The sequence below is a fragment of the Cheilinus undulatus genome, linkage group 21 (genome assembly GCF_018320785.1).
Source record: "Cheilinus undulatus linkage group 21, ASM1832078v1, whole genome shotgun sequence".
Classification (NCBI taxonomy): Eukaryota; Metazoa; Chordata; class Actinopteri; order Labriformes; family Labridae; genus Cheilinus; species Cheilinus undulatus.
In genome coordinates, this window is record NC_054885.1 from 27,901,868 (window position 1) to 27,911,103 (window position 9,236).

General features: G+C 42.0%; 1 protein-coding gene across 1 annotated transcript; it reads right to left on the reverse strand.

Annotated features, from left to right (window-relative positions):
- Positions 1–4,057: 4,057 nt before the first annotated feature.
- Positions 4,058–6,744, reverse strand: tubb4bl (tubulin, beta 4B class IVb-like). Its single transcript, XM_041777845.1, has 4 exons — positions 6,617–6,744; positions 5,631–5,739; positions 5,434–5,544; positions 4,058–5,341 (listed from the first exon to the last, which is right to left on the reverse strand). The coding sequence occupies exons 1-4, from the start codon at positions 6,671–6,673 to the stop codon at positions 4,284–4,286; spliced, it is 1,335 nt and encodes a 444-aa protein (XP_041633779.1). The 5' UTR covers positions 6,674–6,744; the 3' UTR covers positions 4,058–4,283.
- Between the last annotated feature and the right edge of the window lie 2,492 nt (positions 6,745–9,236).

Sequence of the window (9,236 nt, forward strand, 5' to 3'; positions counted from 1 at the left end):
TAAGGTTATATTTTCCATTTGCAAACCCAAGCAAAATAAGACAACAAGGGGAAATGCTCCAAAAAGTAGTGACGTATTTGAACAGTTATCTACTCAATTAGATTAGGAGCCCCGATAAATTCTGCAAAAAAAAAAGAGAAAAAAAATTGTGTTAAGTAGATTATTTCTTCATTGTAACAATACTTCTTGACATCTTGTACTGGTGGAAAGCCCATTTATTTCCCTTTAAAATGGTGACACATTTGTAAGGAACATGCATTTGTGGGATGAGCAGCAGAGCTGAGTATGTGGGTTGCGCCCATGAAAAATTTGCCAAATCTTCTTTAGTGCCAGACAACTTGTTTTGATGTTGCTATTGACACTTGTTTTGAGCTTCTGTTGTCCTCAGATGCTATCAGGTACCTGATTTTCATCATTGGATATAATCTCAATGCAGAGGGATATTGAGATGAGATTGTGCAACCAGTGGCAATCCCATATCTCCACAGTCTGGGGCCAAATTCTGTCCTCCAAAATGACAACGCTCATCCCCACAGAGTGGGGTTTATCAGAGACTACCTCCAGAATTTGGGAGTGGATAGGATGGAATGGCCTGCCAGCAGTCCTGACCTCGACCCCATTGAACAATTGTGGGATCAGCTTGGGCGTACTGTTCCTGGCAGCGTTACCAACATAACCACGTTGGCTGGCATGCGACAAATGCTGGTTAAAGAATGGGATGCCATCCCACCAAACAACAACATGGGCGCAGCCCACATACTCAGCTCTGCTTCTCATCCCACAAATGAATGTTCTTCACAAATGTAGCACCATTTAAATGGAAATAAACAGGCTTTCCAACTACATATGATTTATAGCCAGTAAGCATTATTACAACAAGGAAATAATCTGCCAAACACAAATTTTCTTAGTTTTTGTGCTAAATTTAGTTAGTGCAGCAGTACTTTACCCAATAAAGACACCACATTCTTTTTTTATTGCTGTCATACACTATTATTGATCTTAATTTGGAAATGTGATTGTATATGAAGACAAACCTTATACACGTAGTATCAAAAGTGTCACTATTATGAGAGCTAAATGAGCTAAAATACAAGTTTGGAAATGTTTGACATTGTGAAACGTCTTTGGGGCTGAGACTCCATCGTGATGTCTATTAACTTGATGGACAGACACACACACACGGCCCCTGTGGAGCCATGGAGAAGATGAGTAAATGACTTCTGAGGCGCAGATTTCCAAGGAGCTTGATTACCTGGCACTGATGAGATGACTTTGAAGTAGTGATGAAGGGATGCGGCATGCACGGAGGAGCTTGACCTGGACACCTATGAGATGACTTGGAGGTGGCGATGAAGGGTTGTAGGATGGCACGAAGGGGCTGAACCTGGACACAGATGAGATGAAATGGAGGTGGCTGGGGAGGAGGGTTGCAGCCATAACACTGAAACGACTGACTTTGGAGGAAAGAGAACAGAATTTTAAATATGACAGCTGCTGGATGGTTTGATCAACAGAGGTTTTGGCTCAAAGGGATTGGCTCAGAGTTTAAGTGAGTAGACGACCATACCAGCTGATAACCAGATCAGGAAAAGAGAGACATGAGTGAGTGAAAACTAATGAATGAAAGCATGAATGTAGATGAAAAAGTCTTCCTGCTTGAACTTATGGTAAGCTTAATCAGTACATGAGATGAACATGAGACCTAATGACCTTTATGTTTAACCTTTGACCTCCAAAATACACTATATTGCCAAAAGTATTAATTCACCCATCCAAATAATTGAAATCAGGTGTTTCAATCACTTCCATGGCCACAGGTGAATAAAACCAAGCACCTAGGCATGCAGACTGTTTCTACAAACATTTGTGAAAGAATCGGTCGCTCTCAGGAGCTCAGTGAATTCAAGCTCCTGACAGCGACCCCTTAGATTAGGCACATGCTCATAAGAGGCTTTTTTGTTAATCTCTTGATATGGCTAGGGTAGCAAGATTTATACTTAAAAAGAACATTTAAAGACAAATAAATAGCTTCAGTTCTAGCATTTTTAAATTATTTGTAAAATCTTTCACAAAAACAGCTGTCTTTAAAATCCCACATACAGTGAAAATGTGCCTTTGGCTGGTCACATTTAATAACTACAATGTTTGTGGTAGTATTATAGACTTATGCAATGTGGCTGGTGTTATGTAAGTCACATCAGCCAGTTGTAGTAATCGTCCTCTGATATTTGCAGTTTGAATCCAACCCTGGTCATCCACGTTGATAATGCCTTCTTGAATATCTTCTCTCCAAGCATATTGCAAAGGATGATTCGGATGAGTTGTAAACTGGAGTCATTATAAGTCTGTCGTGGGACAAACAAAATTCCATAATGCAAAAGGTGGCCTACATGGTTTAATACAGACTTGTGCTAAACACATCTATAATTTTGGACTGTAAATAACTATTAAAATAGAAATTTGTGAGATCAATTATACCAAAATCTATTCTTTGATACACTTAGATCAGAACTTTTCAAGTTCGGTCAGTGTCAAAGGTGTCAGTATGCCATTTATGTGTTGTGGCATGTTGCCCTTGCTCTCTGAAAAACGTGAGCAATAAAAGAGAACAGCTAAAGGCCATTTGTTGATAATAAAGAAGTTGATTATCTTCAGATAAGGTTCACATTTCTTAAGATAACAAAGCAGTAAAGTTGTCTTGAATTCTGGATGTGTACAGCACTGCAAAGAATCAAATCTAGGAAGGTGCATTTGTTTAATTTCAGTCAAAAATATTCAATTTCACACATTTTAAAACAAATTCATCAGACAAGTCCAGAAAATATATCTTAAACATAGCAAAATAAGGTTTGCATTGCTTGTAATTAGAAAATACTTGCTAAAGTGGTGAGCAAAATATACTTAATGAGATCTTAAATACATGTGCTTTCTAAAATAGTGCATTCAATTCTTTTTACTTACTACAAGCTATGCAGGCCTTGGTGTTTGTATTTTATATCTTAAAATTAGAGGTTTGTCTCCCAGCTGAATGTGGTTTAAAATAAATTTCATTAGACTGATTTGAGTGTTTGGACTGAGCATTAACAGAATGTTGGAAAGTCCCCCCATGCAGGGCAGGCTGCCTGCAGATTAGTTGATTTGAAGCACAAGAGAGAAATGACCTCTTTCCCAAATATTAGGATTCATAAAATAGCTGTTTTGTCCTATATGTGGTTAATTGTAAACTCTTATTACTTGAGTTAAATACATTTTTTTCAGCGAGACATCCCACTGATAGAGGAAGCTTATCTGCAGCTGAGCTGAGCACAGAACAGGCGGGGCTTGTATAAACAGCCCAGACTGAATTTTCAGAGGAATGATGTATGAAAAGTGCTGAAAAAAAATCCCTTTCTTAATCACAGGAGCTGGATTAGTTTCACAAAGATTAATTGTTCCTTCTGTTCATTGTTACACTCACATACATTAGTCACTCACATGACTGAGACTCTCCACTGGTGGAATTCATTGGGGAATTCAGACTGTACTGTATGCTTTATGATAAACACTCCTCCATCTTGATTCCAAATGTAGGCGTGACTGTGGACTTAGAGTGAAATGGGGGAACGTTACATATTTAGACAGTTGTAAGATGAACATGCAACACCAAAAAAGTAGCCTTTTCTTAAAATGTTATTATTTTACCCGGTCTTATTGTCACCTTCAGCATTTAAGATGCTGAGCTGATTCCCCAAGTCTCTTGTTTTCACTTTGAGAATAATTGTAAAGTATGTAAAAGTTTAAAGGCTGCTAAATCTTCAGTATGAAAAAAAATTAACTTGATAAGGATAAAAGGACTTTGCAAACTCATGAATCATATTGTGAATCTCTTAAATGTTGAGAACTACTTTCACTTTAAGTAATCAGATATTGGAATGTATGCAGAAAAATTAGATTTCACATGAATAAAAACACAAACACAGTAAATATGGACTTTTTATTATCAGATTTTAATCATCCTCCAATTTCAAAGCTTCACAGTCAAAATCACTTGCTTTTGAATTTTGCAAGGCAATCACAGGACAAATGTAAAGGGGAAGAATTCAGTGCATTCACAACATACGGAAACCAAACTTCACTAGTATCAGTTAACATCAAAGTCTAACACTAGAGTAACAGCGATCTAGATGGTAACAGTTTTCCAGAGTGTGGCGGACCATTTGATTCATGTTGCAGGGTGTAAGGAACCAGCATGGGGGATGGGTGATATGAAATGTGGTTTCGGAGCTGGGTAGACCGAGGTTTTAGGCGACCTCCTCCTCTCCCTCCTCCTCAAACTCGCCTTCCTCAGCGGTAGCATCCTGGTACTGCTGGTACTCGGACACCAGGTCGTTCATGTTGCTCTCTGCCTCGGTGAACTCCATCTCATCCATGCCCTCACCGGTGTACCAGTGGAGGAAGGCCTTACGGCGGAACATGGCAGTGAACTGCTCAGAGATACGCTTGAACAGCTCCTGGATGGCGGTGCTGTTGCCGATGAAAGTGGCAGCCATTTTGAGGCCACGGGGTGGGATGTCACAGACGGCGGTCTTCACATTGTTTGGTATCCATTCGACAAAGTAGCTGCTGTTCTTATTCTGCACATTCAACATCTGCTCGTCCACCTCCTTCATGGACATGCGGCCCCGGAATACAGCAGCCACGGTGAGGTAGCGGCCGTGACGTGGGTCACAGGCGGCCATCATGTTCTTGGCATCGAACATCTGCTGGGTGAGCTCGGGCACAGAGAGGGAGCGATACTGCTGGCTGCCCCTGCTGGTGAGGGGGGCGAAGCCGGGCATGAAGAAGTGCAGACGGGGGAATGGCACCATATTGACAGCTAGTTTACGGAGGTCAGCGTTGAGCTGGCCAGGGAAACGCAGGCAGGTGGTCACCCCACTCATGGTGGCGGACACCAAGTGGTTGAGATCTCCATAAGTGGGGGTGGTAAGTTTAAGTGTGCGGAAGCAGATATCATAGAGAGCTTCATTGTCAATGCAGTAGGTCTCATCAGTGTTTTCTACCAGCTGGTGGACAGAAAGAGTGGCGTTGTAGGGCTCTACTACAGTGTCGGACACCTTAGGAGAGGGCACCACACTGAAGGTGTTCATGATGCGGTCAGGGTACTCCTCACGGATCTTGCTAATGAGAAGGGTACCCATGCCAGAGCCAGTGCCACCACCCAGGGAGTGGGTGAGCTGGAAGCCCTGGAGGCAATCACAGCTCTCAGCCTCTTTCCTCACTACATCCAGGACGGAGTCCACCAGCTCGGCTCCCTCAGTGTAGTGGCCCTTGGCCCAGTTGTTTCCAGCTCCACTCTGACCTGGAATCAGGAGTGACAGAGTTCACAGATGTAGAAAATCAGACATGTAACAGAAGAAGTAGGTGCTCCTACTGTGAAATGATTCATCTTACCAAAGACAAAGTTGTCAGGTCTAAAGATCTGCCCAAAGGGGCCAGATCTGACTGAGTCCATCGTCCCAGGCTCCAGATCCACCAAGATGGCTCGGGGCACATACTTTCCACCTGGAAGCAGGTCAGATATATCAAAACTGTCATTTTCTGGTCAATCTTAGCCTTTTCATTTCAATCTGGATTGCAGAAGGACTTGCCTGTGGCCTCATTATAATAGACGCTGATCCTGTCTAGCTGCAGATCACTGTCTCCATGGTAGGTACCAGTGGGATCAATGCCGTGCTCATCACTGATCACCTCCCAGAACTGACAGAAAAAAAGGCGTGGAAGGAGAGAGAGACAGATGTTAATTTAGCCAAAGGTAAATGCTTTAAAATATGTATAATGCAAAAAAGCTTCAATATGCTGGGTACCAAAATCCCAACAGCCTGAATTAATTACATCTACCTTAAAGGAAGCTAATTATCAAGCATAAGCTGCAAGAATGCTTAATTCCGTAATGCAGGTTAAAAGGGCAATCTAGTGGTCTGAAATGCAGACAGTCTCAGGAGGAATCAAGCAGATGGCAATAATCTGACAAGTAACATTATCTTTGACACTTTAGGAACCCATTGCACCATGCAGTGTTAAAAAGGCACATATATTGAATATGCTATTCTTTGGCGATGTTAAAATACAAAAATTGACTGAAAATATATGATGATGGCGACATTTTCGACATTATCTGCCTGTAAAGAAGCATAGGTAAAAATAGGTCATAAATGTGAAGGGGGAGGGGGAGCCGATCTACACTGGCACAATGGTTACATTATTTCTACCCATAGTCGTCCATATAATCGCTTGCAGCATTCGATAAAAATTCACAGAAACAAAAAGCTTATCAGAATCTTAAGCCTATTATGTTTTCGGTTGCTTGCATTCATCAATAGCTGCAGGAATCTTGAGCCTAAATGAAGCCCTGCTGAGGAAGTCAATGAGAGAGTCTCCTGTGTTAAAAGATCTTATTTTCATTCATTTCACGAAGACGCTTCAATCCAGACAGTAGGCTACATGGCACGGGGAGGGTTTATTCCAGAGAATTCTGGGAAGATGGATTAAACGGCTCCTCATAGCGCCCCAGCATGAGCCCGCTGCACAAATGAAAACCGAGCAGAGAAAAAAAAACACAGAAATAGAAGAATACCTTTGCTCCGATCTGGTTTCCACACTGACCGGCTTGCAAATGCACAATTTCGCGCATTTTGGACGGATGGAGACGGGGACGGCCAAAGACGAGACGGGAATCACAGCAGTAGAGGCTCACAGGATGGTGGTTCCTGCGTCGAATGACCGAGATTTATTGCACCGCCTCTTAGACCGTCTACTGGGCTGAATCGGTGGTGCAACTTGACGTCATTGCCATGGCAACCAAAGAGCGGAGGAGAGAGGGAGGGTCCCGAATCCGTGGAGATGGCGGATAGGGCGCGAGGAGGAGCCAAATCACTTGTCGATACGATTCTCATTATTCTCACGGACTGGGTGCACCCACACACCCAGCCCTAGCACACCCATTCACTGAGGATCCACATTTACTCACGGAGACAGGCCCACTAGTGTTTGAGGCCTGCACATATGGTATCAAGGTCGTGGTTTGCAGTTTTTACAGTGTTGCTCATAGGGATCTCAGAGTTCTCAGGTCAGATACACAGTATCAAACAATCATGGCCTGCATGCACGAGGCTAAAAGCTATTAAGGGCTTGGATACTTAAGATGATAGGCTATATTCTACATTATAAGGAATCCTAGAGCAGTTGGCCTCAGGGGGCGTAGCACGGGGGGGGGGGGGTTACCCACAGTAGGGAGGGGCCCTTGAGAAACCTGCAATGAAAAGTGTGTTTTTATCTTTTTTTTTTTTTTTTTTTTTAGTAACTAGTGTCATTATTGAATCAAAAGCGATAAAAGGAATCGGTCAACAGACTGAAACTTGTACCAAATAGGATAAAAAAAAAAAAAAAATGGGGGGTCTCTGCTCCTCCCTTAAAAATGTTCAAATGGTATTGTCAAGCGTTGCAAAATAACGCAGGTAAATTCAGTTTAACCAATTAAAAATATTGCTCACAAATGGTAAAAATATGCTTCGAAAATGCATTAAAATGCATATATATTTGTAAAAAATGATGCGGTGTAATATTCTTTCTGGGGGGCCTAAAATTCCTAGCTATGCCTTGGTTGGCCTAACTACCTCCTTTAAAAATTGAAGTGCATCTTAAAAAAATTAGAATAACATGTTAAATTGAATTTTTTCCTGTGATTTACTCCAGAAAGTTAAATGCCCATACATTCTTGATAGATCTTTCACACCCGTTTGAACCGTTTGGGCCTGGTTAGAAAGTGACAGGAGCAACCAGCAGCAAGGGGCAGTGTTTTCAGGCGTGGCAGAGTAGTGACGTTGGCAAACAGCAAGAACAGGCTGGTGCCGTTATAGTAGGAGACATTAGCGTGGATGCTGCTAAAGTGCCAGTTTTATCAGAACTTGACATTTCTTCATTAAAAGTAGAACACATAACAGCATTGAGTTTTTTTCTTTTCAAAAACAATAAAAGTCATATACTTACATGTCTATTAGGGGTGCACCGATTGCAATTTTCTGGCCGATCACCGATCTTTAAAAAGCCTGACCTGCCGATTCTGATTTTGGCCGATACCGATTTTTTTTATAACCGACAGCATACACCTTCAATGTTCCAATCTTATTTTATTGAATAACATTGAACAATACCTGTGAAACAATACAAACTTGTTGTTTCAACTGCACATGAGGTAGTTCTCTCAAATATAAATGAGAAGTTTAAAGCATTGCTGTCCAAACTACTAAATTATATCAGTTCCCTTAGTCTTTCATTTTTCACATTTTGGTAGGTAGAGGCATATGAAACCGATCTTATTCACCGATCTTATTTACAAGGATCGGCCGATCACCGATCTCCTAAAATTAAGGAAATCGGCACCAATACTGGTTTTGGCCAATCGATTGGTGCACCCCTAATGTCTATAGTCACCATGGTTTGCGTTATGCAGTTCTATAAGGAGTTTATTCCTCGGTAGCTTTGCACACATACCTCATTAGCAGCTACGTCACGTGTTTTGTTGCTCTGATTGGCCCATAAAGATAAGACAGACAGAATGTTCATCCAATCACCCTCCAAGTTCTTTTCAAAGGCTCTTCCCTTTCCCAACTGCTGTGTATCGAAGGTTTTCCAGATGGATGTGTTTCACACATCCATCTGGCGTGTCAGGGGAAGACTGCTGACTCAACAAATGTCCAGACGACAGTCATCATCACCCTCCACATAGGGGTAAGCCACAAAAGGTCATGTCTGATAGGGCAGGCTGCTCTTAGAGTGCTGTATCAAAGTGTATCCCCTGAAAGTTGACTGGAAGAGACGGGTGTGGTGAAAAAAAGGAGCACAAGCAACAGGGATGAGCACAACCTACTGCAAGAACTTAGGAGAACTTCACAAGAAGTGGACTGAGGCTGGAGTCGCATGTTAAGAGGGAGAGAAAGGTCTTACACGCACATCTAAACTAGTAGGGCAGGTGCTTAGCCTATAAAGAGACAAAGAATGAACAGAAAAACATCCTGCACACTACAGGACTACAAAAATCCAGATTTTATTGCACCAAAGTAGTGACGTTTCGAGCTCTACTTCTCTTCATCAGACTTATTAAGAGCCATTACACACAGACGTGTCCAGGAAATGGGCTACAGCTGTGTTATAGTGCCAAGCCAATCTTGAACCACATTCAGTGTTATAAGCTTCTC